This window comes from Lacerta agilis, chromosome 10 (assembly GCF_009819535.1).
Source record: "Lacerta agilis isolate rLacAgi1 chromosome 10, rLacAgi1.pri, whole genome shotgun sequence".
Lineage (NCBI taxonomy): Eukaryota > Metazoa > Chordata > Lepidosauria > Squamata > Lacertidae > Lacerta > Lacerta agilis.
The window spans coordinates 68,267,667-68,294,858 of NC_046321.1; the positions used below are offsets into that span (position 1 = coordinate 68,267,667).

Sequence of the window (27,192 nt, forward strand, 5' to 3'; positions counted from 1 at the left end):
GCCATTAACATCCAAACAAGGAACTGCGGCTTAATATCAGCTGACTGCCAAGATCTTAAATCAACTTCAGCCTGGCAAGGAAGGGAGGAAGTGAAGGAAGCTGACGGTGCTGTGGCTTCTTCCTGACTGCTTAAGTATGGTTTATCAGGCTGGGCACCGAGCTTTGAAGTTGTCCCAGTGGTTGCATAGGCCTACAGTTAATCTAAGGCCAACCTCGACCTTCAAGTCTCCATACACAATCACTAACAGGCACAGCTCTTGTTAGGCACAAAGAAGTGACAGAAATCAAGCCATTTTATGCCTCAAAGTACCTTCAGAGATTTGCAGTTTACTGATCCCCTGGTCTGCCCACTTCTGTATGTATGAGGAGCGGCTGCCCTACATCTGCCACTGCATATCATCTTGGCAAAGTGCAAGGTTCCTGGCAGTTTCTGCAGATTACAACCTTCCTAATATTTGCCTTTGCACTAGCAAAGTATATTAATCCACAAGGGAGACCACTTTGGCCAGCCCAACCAAGGAGGCTGATGGACAGCCGAGCAGGCAGGACACTCCCAGCATCCCTAGCCTGTCTCTTTGGCTTGGCAATGGATGCTGGCCCTCCAATCCTGCCCCAAAGATGCTCACTAGCTAAACCTCTTCTAACATGCCATTGCGAAAGGTACCATTCAACCTCAGATACCACCATCCTAACCACCTTAAAGGCTGCATACACATTCTACCACGTTTAAAAGACAGCCCCCCCCAAAAATCAAAGTTCTGAGCACTGTAGATTGTTAAGTGGTTGCTGATAACTGTAATTCTGTGAGGGGTAAACAACAATGCCCAGAATTCTTTGAGGGAAAGCATGTGCTTTAAAGGCAGAGTGTGTACACATCCTTAAATTGCCAACTTTGGAGACAGCTCTGTCCCCCTTGCTTTGGTCCACTCAATTGCCTTCAGCACAACACTGGGCTTTTACACCCCAAGGAGCACAAAAAACACACAAGCCTTCAGAAAGAGCCCTGGGTGACTCAACTCAGGACTCCCTTGCTCAGAGAAGGCTGGCAAAGCTTCGAAAAACATTGAGGAGTTTTTGAGGTTATAGTTCCTTGAGAAGAACAGAAATTTCACACTAAATCCTCAGTAGCGCTACCACACTAAATTCGTAGCCTTGATTCACTCATATATGTAGTCTTTATTTATTGAATTGGTTGGTGACTGTACACAACAAAGAATGGCAACTGTGGGTGTGAACTACCTCTATTGATAAGCTCAGATTTTGGAGGAGAAGAAACATGGGTGGCTTTTCTGCTGCCAGTCATCACCCAATTGTGTGGTGTTTTTTTTTAATGTGCTGTACACGTACGTGTGAATTAGCCCTACTTTGGAAAAATGTTCTAGGGACACAGGAAGATGCCTTATACCAAGTTAGACTTTTGGACTATTTAGCTCTGCACTGAATACACTGCCTGGGGAGACAGTAAGAGACCTTCTGCATGCCAATGTCAGAGATATACCTGATGGAGGAGGAAGACCAGACTATGGTTCTGAACCAACACATTCAGAACTTCTTTTCCTGTTCTGTGCAATAAGCCCACATAAGCAGCATATCTCCCTTTTGGGCTGTGAAGACGGTTGTTGCTTTTGTTGTGAATATATGCAGTATCTGTTCGCCTATTTGTGACAACTGAAGACTGGTGACCTTCAGGAAGAGAGAAGGAAAAGATATCTGTGGCATCCTCAATTATAGCCTTCAAGCTCTACCTTAATCATGTTCTGGAGGTTTGTTTGCTTTTTGCAGCAGCAGCGGCAGCGAGGCTTAGAAATGTGCAATAAACAGCATTCTCTGATTGTGAAAACTGCAATTCAAGGTTGAAGAAGCTCTTAAAATGAGAAGCTCTCACAACAGAGAAAGTTTGCAATTCTGTGCTATGGTTAAGCACAGTTAACTGTGAAGCTGTTATACATTTAAAGCTCCTTTGATGCACATTTAAAGCATACGGCTTCCCCCAAGGACTCCTGGAAACTGCAGTTTGTTAAGGATCCTGGGGTGTGAAACTCTGCAGGGGGGAAGTACAGTTCCCAGAATTCTCCGGGAGAAGTCTTGTGTGTTGCATGTGCTTTAAATGTATGACATGCCTCTGCCCTGCAGTTGTTGCCCTTGTGCTTATTTTAGTTTATTTCATAAAAATATATATATACCACTTGACTGTAAGAAAAAAACCCAAAGCAGTGTGGGGCTGCCTTCTCCAGAGAGCAACCCCAGCTAGTTGTGTTGGGGCTCCAGGCTTATGGCATCTCCCCATCTGCCGCTGGAACTTTTAAGACACGCTGCCTTACGCCTATTTATTTGCCAAGGGTGAAGAAGAAGCACATTTTGGAGAACAGATGTGGCTCTAATCTTCTGCTAGTGAAGCTGGTTCTGTTCTTTGGTTTTTGGACTCCACCTGAGGTGGGAATTGTAGTCCCACATCCGGGTGGCACAACAGTGGTCAGCCCTCAGTTAGAACGGCTATTGCCCCAGCCACTCTAGGTAGCTTCCAGCATATATACCATATTTTTCGCTCCATAGGGCGCACCGGACCATAGGGTGCACCTTGTTTTTAGAGGAGGAAAAAAGGAAAAAAAATATTTTTCTGGTTTTCCTCCTCTAAAAGCCCTGTATTTTTTGAGGATCAGCTAAAAGTTTTGTAGCTTTTTTACAAAGGGAAAAGCCCTGGTTGTTGGTTTGTTTTTGTTTTTTTGTTGTTTTTTTTAGGATCAGCTAAAAGTTTTGCAGCTTTTTTGCAAAGGGAGAAAAGCAAAGCTCCTTTTGCAAAGGGGGAAAAGCAAAGAGGAAAAGCCCCATTTTTATGGGGTTCAACTCACATTTCTGCAGCTTCTGAAGGAAAGGGAGCCATTTCTACAGTTTCCAGACAGATAATCTAATCAGCCAGTCACATGTTGCTGGGGAAACAAACAACCTCCCTCTGCAGCACATTCAACAATGGAGGGCGGGGCTGAAAGGGAGCCAGGGACTCTTATCTCTCTCCCGATCTCTCGCTTATCAGCTGCTGAGCAGGGTCCTTTCAACACCCCTTTTTCTCTTTGTAAAATAAAAAGCACTATCTGCTTTTGGCCCCTGGGCAATTCGGCTCCAGGGACCACCATTCGCTCCATAAGACACACAGATATTTCCCCTTAATTTTTAGGAGGAAAATGTGTGTCTTATGGAGCGAAAAATGAGGTAAAAGCATTCTAAAACATTACACTTTTTTAAAAAATCTTCCCTATACAGGGAAGCCTTCAGATGTCTTCTAAAGGTTGTATAGTTGTGTATCTCCTTGGCTCAGGGGTTGCAGAACTGCATACCCTCCAATGAAATTAGAGACATCCTAAGGAAAAGCGGGACACACCAGGATCAAATCAGAAACCCGGATGGCTTCCATAAATCCGTGGCTGGAAAATAGGGGCACTTGGAGGGTCAACAACAACAAATTTAAACCCCACCCATCTGACTAAACATCAGGAAGAATTTTCTGACAGTAAAAGCTGTTTGACACTGGAACAGACTCCCTTGGGCGGTTGTGGGCTCTCTTTCCTTGGAGGCTTTTAAGCAGAGGTTGGATGTCCATCTGTCATGGATGCTTGAGCTGAGATTCCTGCATGGCAGGGGGTTGGACTAGATGACCCTTTGGTCCCATCCAACTCTAAGATTCTATGGTTCTTTGATTTTTAATGGTGAAAAGCAAAATTTCTAGTATGCGGTTTAATCCCTCCCTCAAAATACAGAGAGGGAAGATACAGCCATCATGACTAGCAGCAACCAACAGCTTTATTTTCCGTGAATTTATGCAATCTCCTTTCAAAGCCATCCAAGTTGGTAATCATCACACAAAGATGTTAAATCTTTCCAGAAGTGGCAAAAGTAGCCTAAGGAGGAGTCTGAGCGGGAGCTCCTCCTTCATGACCCAGAGTTTACCGCGTCACCCTGGGGTGTACAATGGGGCCATACTGCCTGCAGCACCCGCACGTCTCACATCACCAGCATGATGAAAGAAGGAAACCTACACCGTTGTACAGCTGGAGCATTCAGTAGTTCAGTCTGCATCTGAAATGAGCTTTGCAGGGCTGTCATATTTGAGAAATGAAATGAATTAACAAGCTCAGAAAGCAGTCAAAAGACTGCTCATTTGCTGTTAATTCTCTGCTGCCAGGGTAGATTCCTTCCTTTTCTTTACTCTCGTTGGTTTTAATAATGCAGAAATATTATATAAACCATCAATTTTCAGCCCTTTTTCCAACCTCCCTTTTTATTATTTCACTTTAATCTTACCGGCAGTAACAGCCTAGGTGACAACAGGCAATGCAGAGTGACAGGGACTTTCTTAAGATGAAAACAAAAGAGCAGGGCTTGGTTCCAACCATGGAACTTGGAGGTTTCTCCTGAGGGCTCTCTCCCACACCCACCCACCCACACACACACACACACACACAGGATCCATCCTCTCCACAAAAGAGAAACATGACTAAGTCCTAGGATTCCTTAGGGGGGAGGGGCACCTGCAGCTCTGGTCCTGCTTTTGGTTTTCCATTGGCATCTGGTTGGTGAGACCAGGATGCTCTCCTGGGTGGGTCTTTGGCATGATTCATCTTGTGCTCTTGCTGCTTATACACTTTAAACCTCCCAACTCCCATTAAGGACTGTATGTAAAATATGTCACCTATTGAGACAGAAGGTATTGTGAGAGACGCGGTTGCAATCTGTGCTTAGAAAGGAAGAGGACTTGGTGCAACGAGACAAAAACAACCCAGCAAGTAAGTCTACGTAAGTCAGTCAAGCTGGCCGTGCACAACCATGGAAGAACAAAATGCCGGTGGGGCTGGGGGCTCATTTTCAGTTTAAATGAGCTTCCCTTTCAAGTCACCTGGAACAGCATCCTGCTCACCATGGGTGAGCCAGCAATGGATTCATCATGATGTCGCTCCAGCAAAAGGTTGGTTAAAGGCAGATCACCACCCTTGTTCCACCCATCTAGCTCCAGATCATCAACACTGCCTAGCAAGAGTCCTCTGCAGTTTCCAACTGGAGCCTCTCTCTGCCCAACTTGGGAGAGGAGGGGACTGAAGCTGCCCTGTGACCTTTTGCATGTCCCTTCCTGGACATGCAGGGACAGGGAACCTTGCTCAAACCAAGACCTCCTTCCTATCTAGGCAACGTTCTGGGGGCCACCCGGCAGCAGCATGTGGAGCCCGGGGCATACATGAAAGGAGCAACAAATGTAATTTTGTACAGTGGTCCAATTTCTACTTACACTCCTTTCTGTTAGAAGCACCCAAGGAGGGCATGACGTGGGGCTGCTGAGAGGCGGGGCCTAGCCAGAGGGGCGGGGCTGAGGATGGGTGTGGCCTGGGGGAATCCCAAGGGCCACATAGAGAGAGAGAGGCACCTCACATTCAGAGGCAGTACACTTTTCTACCACCTTCTCAGCATGTGGCAACCAGAGAGAAAAGAAGGCATCATAGGCAGTGGCACGCATCTCACTGGCAGTAAAATGGGAAAAACGTTTCATACACCAGAGGAAACACGCAGACGTCACCAACCTATTACAGCCCCCTGCCGTTCTTATCAACTTCCTTGTCTTTCCATAGCGATGAGTTTGAATCCCTGTCCAAAAGATCAGTCCAGCCATCCAGGAATCTCCTTCCTCTTACATAATGCATGTTTTCACACCCACACAAATAATTGTATGTTTCACACTTTAATAAAGAAAAGTATATCCTCTTGGGGAATTTTCAGATGGGGACTTAATATTGCAAAGGGCCATTCAGATATTATAGATGGGTCATTGGCTGTGTGTGTGTGTGTGTGTGTGTGTGTGTGTGTGTGTGTTAACTTACTGGATTCTTTCTAAAAAGGGTAAATCTATATTAAAGGGGGTTGGGAAAATAGGTCGTGATTTTGATGCTGACACCTTATGGGTGCTGCAAAAAAACCTGCACACTTTGAGGAGCATCCATTCCACAATCAAACACCTGTCTGGAAGCACCTGTTGTAACAGCTTTCACTGAAATCGATAAAAATGAAATCAGATCATATTTCAGCAGTTATTTATTTGACCCTAAAAGCTTTGTTCTACCTATTAGGTACCTTTCATATTCCTTGCAAAAATAATGTTTTATATTCTGTTTTCAAATATATGTACTATAATGGGCCAAATGTTGCTCTTGATTACACCAGTGTTAAGTTGTGAATCATTAGTTGCATGAATGAGGAGTGCGTAAATTTACACCTGGGGTAGCAAAAACTAGCACACCATGTTTCTCATCAGATTCTTCACTGTCTGTCTCCCTTGGTTTTCTAGCAGATGGTGAATTGCATTTTGGCATTTCTCGCTTACCACAATGTTCTGTAAACTGTCTCCCATGTACATTTAATTCCACACTTGCTTCATAAAACATAGAAATGCATTTTAAAATGGGGTGAGGGGGAGAGAGAGAGACTTGGAAAAATTATCAAAATCTCTTAATTAATACAAACTTATTTGTATTAAGGCAAATGTTGAGGCAGTAGCTGTATAAGACGCTGTAACACACGTGCTGCTAGGAAGGAAACCCATGCTTGTGTCAAAAGAGTTTCAGGGTGGAAGTCTATTTCTGAGGTGGCTTTGATTAAGTTAATAGTGTCATTCCAAATTAAAAGAAGTTCATTTTAAGGAGACAGAAAATAAAGAACTATATATTTTTGATGACCCTCCTGTTTACACAAGCATTTCCTTGGTCTCTTAACCCGAGTCTCCACTTTTAATTACTCTCTTGTTTTAATGGGATTGTTTTATTGCATATTTTAGAATCACAGAGCTGTAGAGTTGGAAGGGACCCTGAGGGTCAACTAGTCCAACCCCTTGCAAGGCTGGAAAGTACTACTGTGTGGTATTATCTTGAGGTGACAAAGCTGTCTGCCACACTTCAGGTGGAAGAACCACATTTCTGGATGTTCTTTCATATTGAAACCAACTCCCTGCAGATAGAGCACCAGCAAAGGAGGCAAAGAGCTATTTTGGAAGTTTCTTCCTGTTGGGCTGGCTTTCTTCCAGAATGGACTGATTAGCAGGAAGGGGTGATGTCCAACTAAATCATTCTCAGAGAAGACCCACTGAAGACAGTGGACTTCTGATGTTGCCACTGACTTCAACAACACTCAGATTTGCTGAATGGGGAAGACTTTTACCAGATTAAATTACACATCCCAATCTAGGACATGACGGCCCTCCTCCCACTTGCCAGCTTCTGCTTCTGATCCTGGACTTCTATCTGTCATAGATTCTCCCCACTCACTAAACCCTGTTACCTCTTCAGTTTCTAACACCTCCTCTTCTCAGTCTTCTCCCTCTTCTCTCTCTGACCACCAATCGTTGACCCATCACCATTCCTTGGGCTCTGAGACTTCTTCCCTTGGGGGTTGGCCAGCTGGTTCCTCCCACCACCCCTCTGCATCCAGACAGTCCATTACATGCACACAAGCTAAGTTTGACAGCATTCTGGAGTTTGTATATATTATGTGGATGTATTTTAGCCGCGCCCCCTCCCATACATAATGCGCTAGTTGAACATGTTAGCCATTTCTGTAGGAAGATATTTTGTAAGCAGCTTTCACATGCCTTACAAAGCATGTGGGATTAGAATTGCAATTTAATCTTGAATGCATCTATGAGTGGGGTTAACTTTTAAGCCTTGCTGAAAATCTTGCCTTCCATTTACTGAAATCTGAAATGGCACTTCCAGCTCAAAGAAAACGATGCAGAAAGTAGTTTGCCCAATATGCAGCCAACAGATTGCCGCCCATATGCCTGCAGCCATTTGGAGACTAAACAAAATGAGCCCCTCAACTCCTGTTGGTCAGCCTTGACCAACATCCGAATGAAAACACATAATATCAAATGATCAGCCTGCATAACAACCAAGTAAACAGAAGAACTGAGATCTAGACCCAACATATTCCCGTGGGCTTAACAGACTTGTGACCTGAGCAGGCTACAAACCACTAAAACCTTAAGGAAAATCCCAGTTGTTGTGTGGCGGGGGGGGGGTGAATCTTCACACTTCTTTCGGCTGGGGGGAACGTTTCACTCTCTAACAGGGCAGCAGGTTAGCTGGCTGTAATATGATCCATGGCTAATGAGATACATTAACAAAAAGTGAGCTCTCATTACCCCTTAGAGATAATTGCAATGGAGATAGCCATTAGCAGAAAGGATCATTTCCTCCTGACACTGGTAATTAAGTAAAATCTATTTCTCATTAATAATGAATAAGGCCACAGATGCTGTTTTGCATATCAGGAGGGGAAATGAACCCCCCCCCCTTTTGCACCTATGAAAGAACACGGTCTCACTCTTCAGCATCCAGGTATCAGTCTGTTGTCGTCTCCCCCATGCCAGTCACATGTATTGTTATTATTTTTATTAAATTCACTGTCTTTGTGAGCATACTTGTGCTGGTGAACTAGTGTGCGGTACAATATCTTCCCCTGAAGTTGCACACGTGCGCGCACATGCACACACATACTGTATATATATGAGAAAAAAACATGGGAAATGAACCCTGGTCAGCTACATTCACCCATGCTCAGAATAAAGAAGTGATTGCTGGGTTAACTTGGGGTCTAGTTTATTGCCTTTTGCAAGAAAAGGACATTTGCAATTTATCAGTCTGCATATTTTCTCAGGCAGGGGCTGCTACTACCTCTCCTTGCAGACTGTGCGATGACCAGGCTAAGCCAGCCCTTAGAGGCAGTTAGCAAGGCACTAAGGGCCTCTGTGCCCATTAGCCACACTTCTCACTGTTGCATCTGAGCACCTAATGCAGGGAAATGGGACACTCACTAAAAAGAAGCTCTAACGAGTAAGACCTGTAATAAAATGTTGCTGTGTTGAACTTACTGCCCTATTCCAGGATACACCCTTCCCACCTGGTTTTGCATTCCTGGTTTTCTAAAGGTGGTTTTGGATTTGCATGAACTTCTGCAAGTCTGCAAGGTTTTGGATTTGCATGAACTTCTGCAAGGGGTCACCCTAGTAGGCCTGCCATTTAGGAGACATAAGCAACAACAACACTCTCACAGCCTGAACATTGGAAACTGGGCAACCAAAAGACTTCCCTGCTGCGGTCCTTTTGGCTCTCTCCTTGATCAGGGTAGTCAGTTTGTTACCTGATTTGTGCAGTAGATATTCTACACAAGAGGTCGGCAACCTAAGGCCCCTGGGCCAATTCTGGCCCATGAGCTTCCTGGAACTGGCCCACGGCTGTTCTGTGGATCAGCGTGGGGATTCCGTGCTTTCTTTCACAGCGCCATTTTTTTTCTCGCCATGGGAGCGCACACAGGCACACACGCTCCAGCCCACCAAGAGGTCTGCCAGGGAGTGGACCAGACCGGCCTCAAAAAACGTTGCCAACCCCTGTGCCAGATTACAAAACAGTCAGAGTAGTCACTGGCCTCTGGGCCCCACACCTTTTATGGGCACCATGACAACGGATCAAAATAATATTGATTTGATCTTGAAAGGAAATTACAAAAACTTATTAGAAGATAATTTGTGAAGGGCACCCCCAAGATTTTGACTGCCTAGGGGCCTTCACAGGGATTCTGCACCATGGATGGTTTACATGAAATTGTTCTCACCATAAAAATTGTTCTCACCATGAAATTGTTCTTCACCATAAAAGCATGAGACTTTCTTTAGAGTCCTGCAGAAACTGAAAGTTTCCTTCAAGCCATTAATACAATTCCTTGCAATAAAGTATTTAAAGTGCTGGTAATTCTCCAAAGGATTGCTCTGTGTGATGCACAAAATATTCTCAAGGGATTTCTAAATAGCCTTCCTTGGAAGAGGAAAACAAAAAAAAAATCGTGTAAAAAGTATAAGAAAGTCTTTTAACCAGAACCTTTCTTTGGCTCTTGCCATTACATTAAGTTTAAGAGAAAAGATTGGGGATTAAAATTTGAGCAAATTTCAGCTCCAAAAACAGTTTGGTTGGCTGGTTGTTTTTTAAAAATAAAACACAATGCATTTATTTGAATTTCAAACAATTAAAAAAAATCTATTGGTGAAACCTGGGGTGGAACTATTAAGAGTCCCTGAGTCTAAATATTTCTGACCTCTATTAAGTTGGTTCTGCAGTTAGACATTTATCTTGGACTAAGTGAAATGCATGGCCCTGCACTCTCCAAGGCAGAGAATTGCTCTTTGCGCCCGACCAGTTGGTCAGCGGTCAGTTTGTAAACCTTATCATTGTGTTGTTTTGTAGAAGGATAGCCTTCCTTCAAAAGGTGATACGGAACATGACAGCTTTTGCTGGCTTCTATACTGAAGCCTCCCTGGCACTGAATTGCCAGGAAATAGGAATTCTCCCACAGCACTTTCCATTTCTAAACAAGGACAGAATAACGGCATCATGTTAACCATGGGTGACAGTCATAATGGAAAAGACAGTAGTTTCAAACTTTCTTCCTGCAGGTCAGTATATTATTTTTGTTTTAAAAGGTATGTTATCCTTTTCTACAACAAAAGGGTGCTCGTTCCCACGCAAATGTGCTTAGCCTCATGGTGCAGGAATTACTCTGCAATCTCAAATTAACTGGAACAGCAGCAAAAGGTTTTATCTTAACATTTAAGTCCTTGTGGTCTTAATTTGCTATAATTATCCAATTTATTCTGCCTGCTTGTCACTGAAATGGGAAACCTGTGTCTAAGCTGTACCACTTTCAGAATGCACGTGGGCATGCTACTTTTCTATGATGAGTAAAAACACATGGAAAGCCTGGGCCTAGAAATCTTCCCCAATGACAATGCTCAGGTGTTCCTCTCCCCATGACAAAGTGCCCACAAATGGGGCTCCCGGGTCAACTGAGGAAAGCATGGCTTTTGTTTTGGCAATCACTCAGAATGCCAGTGGGGGCCCCTCCGCTCCCACAATGCCCCCCCCCCGAGGGAGGAGGCATCTCTCACCATGCTGCCATTCTCTGCCACTTTGTGCCTCCAGTATAAATTCAGAGGGGAGCACTCAGCCCTCTCCTGGGTCTCATATGTGTCAGGTAATTTAGAAAAGGGACAGGGCAAGTTGTGACAATGAACGGTAACCATTGCTGCTCTGGTGTGGACTCATTTAAAGTAATGAATTTAAGTAATTTAAGTCACTTGATGCCAATGGGTCAGCTCTGAGTATGTCTACCAGTGGATTTCACCCAATGTTTTTCATTCTGGTGATCACATGAGAGATCATTCATCATGAGTTCTCTGCATTGTGGGGAGAATGTGGGGAATGGAAAGGTCTCTCATATTGTATGAGGCTGGGGCGGGGGAATCTCTCTTCCCAATGGTGTGTGGCAGAGCCACTAGCGACCACAAATGACGTTGGTGGCTACAAAGGCCAGCCAAAATGTGTGAGCCACAGATTGAAGTTATTTTGTAGACATGGGGTGGACTAACAGGAATTTACACAAATTCGTGGTATTGGCATAGCTATTGGCCACACTATGTTACCTGAATTGTCAAACCCAGCTGTGATAGCCCTTGGATGGAGAGCAGTTCAGAAGTATTGTGCAGAGCTGTTGGACAGTGGGAAGGTCTCCCTCAGGAGATGGTGGACGCTCCTTCCTTGGAGATCTTTAAGCAGAGATTGGATGGCCATCTGTCAGGGATGCTTGAGTTGAGACCCCTGCATTGTAGGGGGCTGATTCTTTCCACCTCCCCACCTCTATGATTCTGCCACATACAAAACAGCTGTTCAAACCAAGGCTCCTGCTTGCCTAATATTGTAACAATCACTTTTCTGACTGATGGTCGAATAAAGAATGATGATGATGGTAACAATCATTAGTTTGCATGTTTACATTGATACCATGGCAAAATTAAACCACTACCTAGGCATTAATATGGAGTTGTTGCTTTCGTAAAAGTCAAACAGATGAGTTGGCTGTCTTGACAAGCAGCCCCACAGAACAAAGCTCCACCTCCGATTATTTCCAACCACCAACCACCTACATTCCACAAGAGACTCCTAGTAGACAGCAAAGGCTCAAGAGAAAAAATCCACCTGCTCCAGTCCATAAGCCTTGTTAACAGGCCCAAGCTTCCAGGCTACAAAGACTAAGTTTTTATATATATATATATATATATATATATATATATATATATATATATATATATATATATATATATATAATATTATATATATATATAAATATATATAATATTATATTATATATATATATATATATATATATATATATATATATATATATATATATATATATATATATATATAAATGCATAGCAAATGGTCTTTACATTATTTTGAACAGTTTGCAACAGCTGCTGTTAAACTTCTAGGAAGGAAATCCATTTCAGCAAGGTTTTCCGGATTGCTCTCTTGCTTATCATGATTAGCTCACTCTTCTCTTCAAGGTCTTTCTAAAGAGACCTTTTCACTGGTGTCTTCTCCTCTCCTCATCAAAAGAGAGCAGGCAGGATCCTCGAAGAACAACAGGTCTGACATGAGCAAAACTGGAATAACTCCTTCACATACACAGCAGCTGCTGTGAGATTTAAATGAGCTCTTGACCTGAACACTAGTTCAATGCTTTAAGGTCCTTGGTGCCTCTTATAAAATGTCCTGCCGATTATTGAATTTGGGTATCTGAGCAAGACCTGGGGACAGAGCCTGCATTGGATCTGCAGCTGGAGGGCCTTTGAAGAGTTTGCTGGCACAGTGCACTGGGGAAGATCAGGAGGGTAGAGTTCGGCACTCAGTGGTGCACAAAACACTGTCCATTCGGGCAAGGGGAGGCACCCCAATAAAACGCTGCCTTACCCTTACTTTTCCAGACACTGGCCACATACACAAATAGCCAGATTCTCCACCCAGCCACCCAGTCGTTTGTAACCCTACTCCAGACTTTATTTGTTTTCAAACTGCAGTCTGTTTTGGTGTTTTTAAAAATGCAAGTTTAAAAAAGAAATTCAAGGGTTATTATTTGTGGCTCACAAAAATTGATATTTTTCCTATTGGCCGTAATGGTGTATGCTGAGAACCCCCACCTGAGTTACTTTTTCCCCAACCAGGGAAGAAGTGGAATGGGCTTTATTTGTTTATTTACAGCCACAGGGCTATATGCAGAAATTAAAAAAAAACCTTAAAAACTTAACCAAGTTAAAACTGCAACAGCATAAAAGAGGAACACCATAAAACAACTCGTCAGATTCATCAAAACCAATCCCTCTCTTCAAAAACTCGGTGGAAGAGGTGCATATTCACCTGTCATTAAAAATATGAAGTAAAGTTTCAAGACAGATGTCAGTAGGGAGAGAGGGTCACATTTCCACAGCCACCACTGAAAAGTGGCCCAAATAAGGTCATTTTTAATCAAAACCCAAGAAAATAATTTTAAAAAATGATTTTGAGTTATAATTGAAAAAGAGTAAGATTGGATGGCTTTACCTAAATGTTTCGAATGTTGATATAGAAACATAAAGTAGGATAGAGATAGGCAGCAAAATGTTCCAGAAAGAGATGTGAATTTGCAGTTGCAGCAAAATCTAAGCAGAACTGCAACCTCATATCAATTAATGGCATCCGTCTCCATGGAAGAGCAAAGTGATCAGAAACAGGAGGGATAGGAACTTTTGGTTTTGCCAAGGAGAAAAGGGATAGCGCTGCCCCACCAGGAAAGCCACTTCTAAATTTCTGGATTCTCCAGGAGGCCACAGCACTGGAACTTGAAAACTGTGAGTTTGCTGGTATCCTACAGGAACTTGCTGCTGAATTAATAAAGCTGGTGAACCATGAGGGCATCTCCAAACAGATTGCATGATGGGGCTCACCACAGCCAGAGGCTGCCTACAGGTTTGGTTGCCCCATGTGCTGCAGAATGAAGCCATTGGTTATGCTTTCCCACAGCACTCTCCTTCCCATGCCACAAACCCACCATTTGTTTTGCCAAGTCTCCCTCTGTCTTCTTTAGTCATCTCAAATGAATCATGGGATGGAACCCTGTTGACACCTCCTCTGCCTCCTCACCCAGGTTCTCCCTTGCCTTTCATTTCCACAGGGACTTCACACACACACACACATACACACACACACACACACACACACACTAATACTGCTAGCAGCCAAAGAAGTAACATTCCCCATGCCTCTAAATACATTCATGCCACTCAGTTTTAAAAAAACTAATGAGCTTATATGCTCCTGTGACCATTTTGGAAGCAACACCATGACTGTATTATCCAATTCAGGGAGCTGGGACATGGTTTTTCCAAGTCTTCTGATGAAGTTAAGTGATCTGAGGGTTGACCTGAGGGTTTCCCTCTCCCTGAGAATACTTCTTGCCATTGCTGTCCTCTGCCAGGCAGGGGCAGTACACTTTGCTCACTTGCCTGACTCTGTAGTGTGTCTGCACTTCCATCGATTCCAGAAGATTGATTGTGTAAGAGTTTGCTGCAGAAAAGTCCACTCCCAGAAGCCCCAGCCTCCACCCCACAATGCTTCGGGCTACACCTGATGCATCCAATTCCATGATGCTCCACTCCTGACTCACCTGCTCTGCTTTGGTCATGCCTCTCCTCTCTCCTGGGGGCAGGGGGCAGGAACACACTTCTTAAGTCACAATTTGATAATCCTTTAAGAAAGAAAGAAAGCTGGCCAATACCTCCAGGCAGGTGGAAATCCCAAATGTTCAGGATTCCAAGGAGGGGAAGTGGAGGGTTCCCAACAGGTGCTGGCAGTTGGTGTGCTTAGTTGTGCATTAGTTGTTAAGACTGATGATGACTTACAATATTTTCAATCTACTCTTTTATCAAAATGCAACAATTTTTATTCAGCTCAACATATTGACAACGCTAGCAGTCTATGGCGCATTGTGTTGGCTTATATATATGTACCCTTAGTCATAGGGTAGGAGTTTTGCTGTCAAAACAGGCTCTCCATCCACCCACTCTTCCTTGCCAGAAAAAGGGATAATGGTGGGTCCTTGTATAAGCAAAGACTAGAGAGTTACATAAGCATAAAACAAGGATAGGGGGCCTCATTTGAAAGTATGAATCGCTAGTTGACTTTGCCATGAAGTTACTCGGAACAAGTTCAATTTCTGCTGTAGATGTGGAATATATTGTGCTGTAGATGTGGAATATATTGTGCTTCATCACATCTGATTTAGATGCTAATTCTCCTAACTTAAGAGCTGCTTAAGATATCAATATATGTACTGGAACAGGGGACAGAACATCGATCGCAGAGTGACTAGAAAAATACATTCATTCCTCACTTAGTATGCTGCAAGTTCTGGTGTTGCTGTTAAAATGCAAATGTAAAGGACTCCTGGACAGTTAAGTCCAGTCAAAGGCGACTATGGGGTGCTACACTCATCTTGCTTTCAGGCTGAGGGAGCCAGTGTTTGTCCACAGACAGCTTTCTGAGCCATGTGACCAGCATGATTAAACCGCTTCTGGCGCAATGGGACACCATGACAGAAACCAGAGCTCAAGGAAATACCGTTTACCTTCCTGCCACAGCAGTACCTATTTATCTACTTGCAGTGGTGTGCTTTCAAACTTCTGGGTTGGCAAGAGCTGGGACAGAGCAATGGGAGCTCGTCTGTCTCACACCGAGAGACACTACTTTTGGCCTCCGCCTCAAACTCTCCCACTAAACGCCCTCACAAATGCCCCTGTTTGAGATCTCTTGGTTGCAAGCTCCCAGAAGTGGCAAGGAACTAAGGGTGATGATAGATGATAGATATAGATAGACAGACAGATAGATAGATGATAGATATAGATATGTCATTTTTTTAAATGTACAAGTTTGGGTTTTGACTTGGTTTAATATTCACTGCAACTGCAAGCAGGAAATTTAGTATCAGCTAAAACGGTCAACTTTCCCCCTTTGTTCTTTCTCCTGCTCCTGCCATTCATTTATCACAAGTGTTTGCATGAGTAACAATAGACAACCAGACCTGCTCATCAGTCTCTTCCCCCCCCACACACACACCCTCAATTCCACTTTCCATCCTTTGGGAAGAGAGATATCATTTGAAGGCAGTATCATTTAACGACAAACAAAAAATGATCACACTCTGAGGAGAAAGAATGTGTGTGTGTTCAAATATATATTATGTCTTAGCACCAGCTTGCTACGGTCTAAAATCTTTTGCTAGTATGACAACAAGTTGGCCTCCTTTTCAAACTGCTACAAGGTCAAAAGGCCTTGAAAACTGAACACACCGGCCATGAAAGCAACAGATGGGCAGAGAAAGTCCTCAACATTTCCCCAAACTATTTTATTCCAGAAAGTTGCTGAGTTCAGCATGCATGTCCGCCAGACCTCAAAACTTGACTTTCACTTGATCCAGGGCAAAAACAAATTGCTTGCTATGACTTCTCTTCAGATAACTGGTTATTAAGAAACATAAAGAATTGCTTGGAGGAGGCAGAACAGGACGACTCGTGAAGTACTGTATTGTTAAAGCAGGGCTTTATACTGTTGGTTGGTTTGTTGATTTACTACTCAAATACCCATAATGAAGCAGAAAGTATGGCGGGGAGGGGAGCTAAGGACTCACTTCAGGGTTCCAGTGCTGGAGATGCAATCTGTTTTGAAGTTTCTTTATTTCTTTTGGTAGAGCCAAATGTACACGGCTGAAAACCAAGCTGGTATTTATCTGTATATCCCTATCCTTTTCTTTGCAGAGTCCCACCCTGGGCTTGCTTCTTGGTCACTTGAGACTGGTGTGGAACAACCCAGGAACCGGCGTTATTATATACAGAGATTAATATCCTACATACTTTTAAATGTTTCTGTGGGAAGGGGAGGTTATTGTTTTGTTGCTTTGGTTTAATTATTTACTTGTGTTTTATCTTGTATTTTATTCTGTGAACCACCTTGGGATCTCTTGATGAAGAGTGGTGTATAAATTTAATAAATAATAACAGCTCCAATACTTTGGCCACCTCATGAGAAGAGAAGACTCCCTGGAAAAGACCCTGGTGTTGGGAAAGATGGAGGGCACAAGGAGAAGGGGACGGCAGAGGATGAGATGGTTGGACAGTGTTATCGAAGCGACTGGCATGAGTTTGGCCAAACTGCGGGAGGCAGTGGAGGATAGGGGTGCCTGGCGTGCTCTGGTCCATGGGGTCACGAAGAGTCGGACACGACTGAACGACTGAACAACAAAACAGCTCCTGGTCAGAAACAGCAGAGATGAACATTGCAGGGAAGCCACCAGCACCTCCGAAACTCTGCCGTTTGCACTGGGCAGGGCAGAAGCAGCAGTTGCTCTGGTTTTTGTTCTGCCACATGAAGGCCAGAGCAGCAGAGAAGTGAAAGTTGGGCACATAATTGGTAAGTGGACTGGCTGAGGATCTGGGAGATTCTCCCTTTAGGCTTGCCAGCAGTCCTAGCAGGGGCCCTTGTGGTAGGACAGCAGAGCCAAGTGCAGGGACACCCACATCAAATCCAAACACCATCCAGAAGGATAGAGTAGAGGCTATCCATGGACCTCCATGGAACTTATTTCTGAGTAAATAGCCCTGTGCTTCTGCTGAACATCCTCCATAAGCCAACTGTCTAAAATACATTCAAAATGTCCCCAAATCATAATACTGATACAGAATTAATCAAAACGTCAACATTAACAATGGGGGGGGGGATGCAGTTTCCATTTTATACATTTTTCAGCAGTGCCATAATCTGGGTGAAATAAGAATGCCTTAGCTTTTCTCTGAACCAGGAGGAGAAAGAGAAATAAGCCAATTCCCTTCAGGAATAATTTTCAACTCTTTGTGCCACCACAAAAAAGACCCTGCATGGAACATTTTCCCTATATAAATTGAGCACACAGCACAGCCTGTCATCAGAGGCTCTTCGGTGAGAGTGGGCATTTCTGAAACTGCCTTATATCGAGTCAGGCTATTTATCCATCTAGCCCTCTATTGTCTACTGCAACCGACAGAAGCTCTCTTTGGCAGAGAATCGCTTCCCAGCCCCTGCCTCTTCAACCTTTTAACGGAAGACACCAGCGGTTTCCCCTTGGACTTCTGCATGCACAGCACAGAAGATCGTATCAGCACTCAAATGTTGCAAAGGGGAAAATGGTTGCAGCTCCTTGTAGGCCAGGGCTTGGGAACTTTTTTTCTGGCAGGCTGACCAGATCCTTATCTCCTCAACCCCTGACAGCCAAATCTGCCAGATGGCTGAGGCTGCCCACCTGTCAATCAACCAATGGCACACCGTGAAGGACCTGACAGCCAGACAATCAGGAGGGGGCGGAGCTGCCCTTTGAAAGCATCCTCTGCCCACTGGATGTTGTTGCCCTAGAGCTCCCATCAGCCCCAACCAACTTAGCCAAAGATTATCTATCCAACAACATCCACAGTCCCAAGAGTGAAGAAGGCTGAGCTGAGTTGTTTAGTGCATGCCCTGCCCTTTCTGAATGGAACAGCTTGCCTCATCAGCTGCATCGGGTGAAAAAGGTACACATGGCAAGCCCATAATTGTAATAATACCTTGTGGAGACAATGTGGATAGAATATGGAACAAGGAGCTAGGAAATAAGGTTTCAAATCCTGCCTCAGTCAGGACACTCAGTGCATCGTCTAGGACAGGGTTTCCCAAACTTGGGTCTTCAACTGTTTTTGGACCCCAATTCCCATCATCCCTGACCACTGGTCCTGCTTGCTAAGGATGATGGGAGTTGGATTCCAAAAATAGCTGGAGACTCAAGTTTGGGAAACCCTGGTCTATGGCAAGGCAGGCTTGCTTCAGTCCAACTTAACTTTAACCTAGCTAAGTGGTAGAGCATCTGTTTTGTGTGAAAGAGGTCCCAGGTTCAATCTTCAACATCTTTCTTTTTTTCCTTCCTTCCTTCCTTCCTTCCCTCAAAATAACACACACTCTGAATGCATCTCCCACCCACATGAGTTCCAGATTAATTTATATCAGGGTAACAGGCACTACAGAGGTGAAAAGCTGCTGGAGAAGACTGTTAAACTCAGAAAACACAACACTCATCAGGAAGAGGGTTAAGCACTCCCTCAAGTTCCTCTGTCCAAAGCTAAACACGCGCACACACAAAGAGAGGGGAGAGGAGAGGGAGAGAGAGAAAGAGAGATGATTTTAATATTTAGAAAGCCCATCAATGTCTCACGGCATCTGCTTAGTTGCCGTGTGCAGCTGGCTCCTTAGAACAGGAGCCAAGAACCAGGAAGATTTCAATTAAAATCGCACCTCAGTTATGAAGTGATCCGGCAGCAATCCCCATTAGATTCAATAGGCCTTACTTCTGAGCAGACACGTGTTCGCTTTGTGCTAGACAAGCAGGAGGACTTTTCGATCTCTAAGGATGCCACCGTTTTTGCTGGCTCTGCTCCTAACACCCAGAAATTCAGCAGGAGCTGCTCCCCCCACCCCGCTCCATTTATCTCCCTGCTCGCTTAATTTCTAGGTGTCACGATGCTCCTGCTGCAAATGGCACAGGAGCAGAGGGAGGGAGGGGAGAGTGGCAACCCCGCAGCCTCCGCTTTTTACCCGCAAAATGAGAATACTAATACTATAATACTAATCGGCTAACTTGCTTATTGCAAGCATTACGAAGTGCGCTTTCTTGCTGTCGCTATTTTGGGGTATAACTCGATCACACGCCACCCAATTCGAGATGCACAATTACGGTCGCTTGGGAGCCCTTGCACACCAAACTCAGTCCCACCTCTCAAAAAAAAAAAAACAACCTGAGGTTTTTGCTACAAGAAAAGTGTGAGGCCACACCTGCTTCGGTGCAACTGCATCATCCAGCTCCCCCGCAAATGAATCCGAGCAAACGCCCGTCTAAAGTCGCTCAGGTCTAGTCTCCGCGGATACAAATCGGGAAGAACTCGCCAGGAACACGGCGCCTGCAAGCAGCCCGAGTTCATAGACCTGCTGGAGACCTTTTACCCTAAAAAAGCACTATCTGAAATCATATTAGTGCCCCAGCGCTTATGTGGGAACTCCCCTCCTCGGCCAAGAAGCGCTGATACTTCGAGGGGATGGATATCCCAGCGAGGGACCCGGCCCGCTTTGCTTTTCGCCAGACCAACTTATTACTTGCCAGACGAGAGCGAGCTGGAGAGCGGATGGCGCGGCGCCTCCTGGCCGCCTTTGGCATTGGGCTCCCCAATTGCCGCACCAAAGTCCAGCTCGGCTCTGTCTGCCCGACGGGGAGGGAAAGGGAGAGGGAGGAGGAGGAGGAGGAGGATAAGAAGAAGAAGAAGAAGCGTCCGCATCTCACCTCCTGGCACTGAGGCAGCTGCAGGATGGACGAAGCCGCCACCGCCTCGGCGCTCCGGCAGCCCAGCAGAGCCCATCCGCCCAGGCACCACTGGAGGATGCTCAGTGCCCGCGCGGCGCCCGTCGAGGCACAGCAGCGCCGCCGCCTCGCCCGCATCCTGGCACAAAGGCAGTTCCTGGCCGGGCTTCTGGTCGCCGAGCCCGAGCTAACCGGCCCTGCCGACCCCGACTCAAACCCGTGCCGGTTCTCCTTTGGCCCCCGACGACGCCCGATCCCCGCGAGGAGCCTCTCCTGCTCTCTTCCTGGCGCTGGCGCGCATTTCAGGCGCAGGCGCTGCGCGCGGCGCCGGCTCGCCTTGGTACTCCTCCTCCGTGCCCGTAGAAACGGAGCGGCTGCCGGGCGCGCCACCTGCTCGCTCGCTCGCTCTCGCCCTCCGTGGTGTCGCCAACGGGGCGGACCGAGCCCGGGACGGGAGGGGCCCAGGAGGAGGAAGGGGCGCGCAGTGCGCAGGCGCCGGCGCAGCGCCGCAGCTCCGCGCTCTCGTGGCCGCCACATCCGGCGGCGCCTCCCGCCGCTCCGCGATGCCGCTGCCGCCGCCGCCCAGAAGACCCGCCGCCCTGCACGGGGCTTCCTGCGGCCGAGACGCGGAGGGCGCACGCACCTGTCTGGCCCGCGCTGCGCCGCGGAGGAGGAGATGCGCTCCCGCGAAAGAGGCGCCATTCGGGGCGCACTAGCGGAGGGGTCCCTCGAGCGCACGGCGGGCCGGGTAAAGCTCTGGGTGTCCCCGCCACAGGACTCTCTCGGGGGCCACCTGGGTGTCGGGGCGCAGCAAGGAGGTGGCCCGCTTAGCCCCGCCGAGGACGCAGCGCAGGGCGGGGAGCCGGAGAGCAGCCGGGCTTCGAGCGGGGGCTCCTCCGTTTCAGCTCGCAGCCCGGGCCGCGCCGGGGGCAGTTGGAGGCAGCCGTGGGGTCTCCAGCGCCTCGCCGGTAACGGCAGAATATATTGCCTGGACCAGATGAGGGTCCTGGGCATCTGCTGTAGCATTTTTAATGCACCAGGCTAAATGCGGTATTGCTTTTATGGCATAGCTGTCAAGTCTCCCTTTTTTGCGGGAAACATCCTTATTCCAAGCCATTTCCCGCTGCTATCCCTTATTGTTGATATCCCTTAAATTTCCCTTATTTCCGGGAAGGAGAGTTGGAGTCCGGGGACTCCTGCCTTTCTCAGCCCTGCCTGCCTGCCTGCCTACCTCACAGGACTGTTGTGGGGATTAAATGAGGACTAGGACCAGGGAGCTCCTTGGAGAAAAAGGTGGAATATAAATACCTAATAACAGACAGACAGACAGATATATAAAGAAGAAGAAGATAAAATAGACGAATGTTTCTTGGCAACAGGTGCTCAGATTAAGCATTGCTGCCCCTAACTGGAGGCAGAGCAGAGCCAACCTGGCCAGAAGCCATCAGTGGTCCTCTCCTCCTGCATGAATTTGCCTAATCCTTTTCTAAAGCCATCCAAGTTGGTGCCCATCGCTGCTCCCTGTGGCAGGGCATTCCAGAGGTTAACTATGTGCTGCGTGAATAAGTGCTTTCTTTTCTCTGCCCTGATTTCTCTTTCCTGGGAGCTCTTTCCTGGTGTAAATTAATTTGTAGCCTGGGGGGATTACCGCGGCATGGACTGTCCCTGAGAACCGTAGACTGTCCCCGGGACAGGTGAGGGTGCTGATCCCTTATTTTCAAATCCGAAACTTGACGCTATGTTTTATGGAGTTCCATAGACTTCAAACTGTAATACACTAAGGTGGAAGAAATAAAAGCAGCACAAGCATAATTAAAAATCAGTGTGAGTATTTATCGCGACGGGTCTCCCGTCTTCCGTCGAAAATCCGCAGCCTTGCTGAATGAACCCCGTGGGTGGGCCACAGATTGGGAGCCCATGTTACTCTGGGTTTGCACGGTTCCCATAGACTGAGACCCCTGGGCTGGGGCGTTATTTAAAGGCTTTTGTTGGGGCATTGCTGGTATTGATATAGTTTTCTGATATCTTAATTTTAAATCTTATGTGGAAATGTTCCATTTCATTGTGTACTTTAATATTTTATTTATTACTTACCATTACTTTTGTTATGCTTGTAGTTATTGAGCAAATAAAATGATGTATGTATATACAAGAAAGAGTGGGTGTGACAAAGCAAGATTTGAATTGAGGACTTTGTAAAATGTCCCTCATTCTTCTCAGCTGCAGTCTGTGCCCACTTGCCTGGCAGGGAGTGTGTCCCTTGGGACCCCGTGTGAAAGGCTGTACCAGTTCCTGGAATACTGATAGATATTCACCACTTCTGTGGTGCTTTGGAGCACTTAAAGGCAGGAGTATTTATTCAGAACCTTGATTCACTTCAGCAGTTTCACCCTGGAGTCTCCCTTTCACCCAGGAGAACACATTTCCCACTGGATGTTGCTGGACCCCAGTTCCCCCAGCAGAGCCAGTGGTCAGGAAAGATGGGGGAGGTGGTCCAGCAACCTCTGGAGGGCCACAGGTTCCCACCTCTGCTTTAGCCAAACTCTAAACCTGCAAACCAGGCAGAGTTTGGGGCGCCTGAGCTGAGCCCATGGATTCAACAGAGTTAGGCACACTTCACTTTGCCTAGGACCGGGCTCCATGTCTTGCAAGTAAACAAAGCTCTCTGCTTCTTGCACTATTTGCCCACAGGATTAAGTCAATGTTTTCCTTACTCAGCTCCCATGAGATTTTAACAGTGGTGTCATGCTTTGCAATGGGAATTGAAGTGCACCTGTTTTTATAGCACAATGTGTTTTGAAAATGCTGTTCTGTGTCCTGTTAAAACTCCAGAAAAGTACTCAGATTCTTGGCAACTTCTGTAATAATCCTCCATACCCTTTGGGAGTTTGCTTGAGTTTACCACAATTTACTTTTAAGCCTTAGGCAGACACCCCATGAGCATCCTGTTACCCACGTAGCTGCTCTTTATCCTGCAGACGTTCCCATGCTGATAAGAGAAAGCTCTATGTTGCCCACTCTTCTACTGGACTCTGCTCTTTGTGCAGCTTTAATAAAAGCTTCATCCACAAACATTAGCAGATGACAGCCATGAAAAAGCTTCACCTACTAGATCAAAGTGCTTTTAAAGCCACCCGGGCTATGGAAAGTAGTGCTTCCTTCTATTGCTCGGTCCTTGCTAGATCTGGAAGCACGTCTGCTTCAACAATAAAATGGATGCCTGCCTCCCAACTATAATCAATGATGCAGGTACTTAATATATCCTCTCCATATGGGCATGCTTGGCAAGAACCCATTTCTGGGCAGAAGTCCTGGTGATCACCAACCTAGCCCTAGAAACCTCTTTATGGTTTAAAGACGTGTATCTATTGTGACTGGATACCCTCCATATGAAACCTTTCCCCCAAGTCAAGAGCAATGGGTCTTCTCTGCTTTGTTGGTGGCAAACCAGTTAATGCTGCAACACGGGAAGGAGATCTTTCTACCTTGAGTACAATGCGGGATCACAGAGTTACATTCTCTGTCCTCCTATGAACTTGGAGCCTACAGGCAGGAGCAGCAAGAATATAAATACACATGGCTGTATTTGTGTCTGGGTTTACTGAAACTTGTGCTTAGTGACCCGGGGATATTGCTAACTCCTTGGCGTAGCTGAGACGCTTGAGTTCCCTTACTTCCTCCTCTTGCTTCTTCCTTCCTTCCTTTCAGTCCATCCCTGCTTTTCTGTTCCCATTGTTGTATAATTTAAATAGTATGAAATAAAAAAAAATGTTTGGAAAAATCACCGGATCTTTTTTTTTAAGTACCAGAACAGGCTAGACCATTTCCCCCTGCTGATCCACTGGCAACCATAACTTTGTGAGTCCCTGTCATATCATAGTTGCCAGCTATTCAGGCCTTGGCCCAGTCCCCTCCCTCGGGGGTAGCCAACACAGTGCCCTTCAGATAGTGTTGGACTACAAGTCCCATCAGCCCCATGTCCTATGGTCAGGGATAGTGGGGGTTGTAGTCCAGGAGCATCTAGAGGGTACCATGTTAGCTACCTACCCCTGACATGCAGACTGGTTTCAGGACTTTCCTGGGTTGTCACCAGATAGGATCCCACCCCCAGCACTTCAACAGTTGGAAGAAGGGTTTCAGTCCCAGCAGACTGTCCTTCCACACAACCCCAGCCTGGCCTGCAGGGGGTTTGGTTGGCTGCCTAACGCACAGTACATTTTGCTAGACTCCTATGTATCAGCTAAACAAGTGCATTTATCCATGTAGACAAAGCCACGGGCTTGGGATTGTCCTTATGCGTACCTTCTAGATCAGAACATAATTACCCTGTCCCAATTTTTCTTATACAGCTCAAAAAAGGGACCAAAATGTGTTTAAAATGTGCATTTTAGGATAAAATTGGGTTTGGAAATACATACATTGAGATAAAGTGCATATCTAAATGTGTTTTACATTAAATGCATGCACAAGTTTATATATAGTGATTAAAATATGTATTTAAATATGAATTTTCAAGCATTTTTAAACATTTGCAAATTATTATTATTTTTATTAAAAAATTTATAAGATTTTTCAATTACAAGCACAAATCATAACATGGTTAAACTTTTTATACTCCCCCCTCTCCCACCGAGGGGAGCAAAATATCAAAACCCCTCTCTCACAGGAGCACATAAAATTATTCCACGTTTAACCTCATATTACACTAAATCATTGCTTAATCCCAGCCCCTTTCTTGGGCCGGGTATTCATACATTCAACAAAATTGTCTTTTAGATTGACTTCCCCATCCCCCCCTACTGACTTCAAATGTAACATATACTTTCCAGTTTTCCTCACATCTTCCAAACCTAACTTAAACCAAATTTCTTTCCTCCTTAACACCTTTAATAACATATATATTCCGTAATTATTTACTAAACTTTCTTTTCTTCCTCGGCTTCATTATACTTCTGCACCTTCCTAATTCCTCAACCAATTTTTTTAACCCCCTTCCCTTTTGGCCTCCAAAAAAAAAATATTGGGCTGATTTTTATTACTTAGCATTTTCCATTGTCCAATGTCCATATCCATTAGTCCAATCCGTGTGAAACTAAAATAGCATATCATAAAACCAGTTTCTTCAACCTACTCTCAAACATTTGCAAATTACTGTAATGCAGAAATGGTACAAAACTGACTTATGAATGTACAAATATGAAAGCAACACAAATGTGGAAAAGAATGATCTGCCCATCCCCCAACTAAGCCATATGTTGCAAACAAACAGTGGCATAAAAGTGGCTGTATCATATTTTCCTCGCAGCTGATGTTCTTACCCAACACACAACTGAAAAGGGGAATCTAAGCAGATGTCTTCATGTTTAGAAGAAACCCACTAGCAGCTGCTCCAAGATTAGCTTGGTCTCTAGGTTGGCATTATGGCGTCTTAGCCAGCAAAAAGGGGTGAGAGAAACCATTAACCTTTTGCTGCTAACCCTATCAGGCGAGTGAAACTCAAAACCTTTGTGCTTTCCTGAGGCATTTTCTTTCTGACATTTTGTGAGAGGTAAACTCACTGCACACTCACCAGAAATATCAGGAGGGTAAGTGGGATGAATTCTAGATAAGGAGTGAAAAATACCAGGAAATGATACATTCTGCTTGAGGTGAGGGAACATTAAAATGAATTTTTTTTCCTTAAAGAAAGATTGAGGATTAAAAATGCCCATGTCAAACCTAGCAGAACTCCTTTTATCATCTATCATTAGAAAATTCATTTGAAAAACAGAGCAGGAGATATTATAATTGTTGGGAGTTACACTAGGACATGGCTTTATCAGTGGGGAGGGGTGGAATGAAATTTCAGAAGCTGCTGATTTTCTTGTCATAAGTTATGGGGGTTGAGAAATCCTCTCACTAAAATTCTCTTCTCTACGTAACTATGATGACAACCAGACAACGTTTTTCCTGGGCTGTGTGACATCAGACAAGAAGGATGGGACGTTGCATTGCTGGCTCCTCCCTCTGCACAGAGAATTTACTGTGTCCAGTTCTGGGCACCACAGTTCAAGAAGGATACTGACAAGCTGGAACATGTCCAGAAGAGGGCAACCAAGATGGTCAAAGGCCTGGAAACGATGCCTTATGAGGAACGGCTTAGGGAGCTGGGTATGTTTAGCCTGGAGAAGAGAAGGTTAAGGGGTGATATGATAGCCATGTTCAAATATATCAAAGGATGTCATCTAGAGGAGGGAGGAAGGTTGTTTTCTGCTGCTCCAGAGAAGCAGACACGGGGCGATGGATTCAAACTACAAGAAAGAAGATTCCACCTAAACATTAGGAAGAACTTCCTGACAGTAAGAGCTGTTCGGCAGTGGAATTTGCTGCCAAGGAGTGTGGTGGAGTCTCCTTCTTTGGAGGTCTTTAAGCAGAGGCTTGACAGCCATCTGTCAGGAATGCTTTCTTTGATGGTGTTTCCTGCTTGGAAGGGGGTTGGACTGGATGGCCCTTGTGGTCTCTTCCAACTCTAGGATTCTATGATGTTGGGGAGAAGCGTTCCAGCCTTGCCTTCTCATTTCCTATGTGTAAATGGTTCAGGGGCACACCACCATCCCAAGACAACCTTTCCTGGACACTGAAAAAATTGAAAACATGATTTGCTGTTTGTATAGATTCATTAGAAAGCTTTCTACTACACTGAAGTGAATGGGGTCCACCTTTGTGACACGGATCAAATGCCTGGAAAATGCACCACAACTGCTGGAACAGAGTACTGCAAATTTGTGATGTTTTGCTTCCAGTTCCAGGGAGAGAAAAAGACTGAGATTTTTAACATTTGAATGACATTGAAGAACCCAAATTTATTGGACTTTGAGGGACATGACAACAGATTCGGCTGGCACGCCTAT

The 27,192-nt window shown here is 45.3% G+C and overlaps 1 protein-coding gene across 1 annotated transcript in view; it reads right to left on the minus strand.

Annotated features, from left to right (window-relative positions):
- Positions 1-20,490, minus strand: part of ELAPOR2 (endosome-lysosome associated apoptosis and autophagy regulator family member 2) — an 81,343-nt gene extending 60,853 nt beyond the window's left edge. Inside the window, exon 1 of the mRNA XM_033162013.1 lies at positions 20,285-20,490. Within this exon, the coding sequence (XP_033017904.1) occupies positions 20,285-20,440 (156 nt within the window). The 5' untranslated portion in view covers positions 20,441-20,490. The remainder of the gene's footprint in view (positions 1-20,284) is intronic.
- Positions 20,491-27,192: the final 6,702 nt, after the last annotated feature.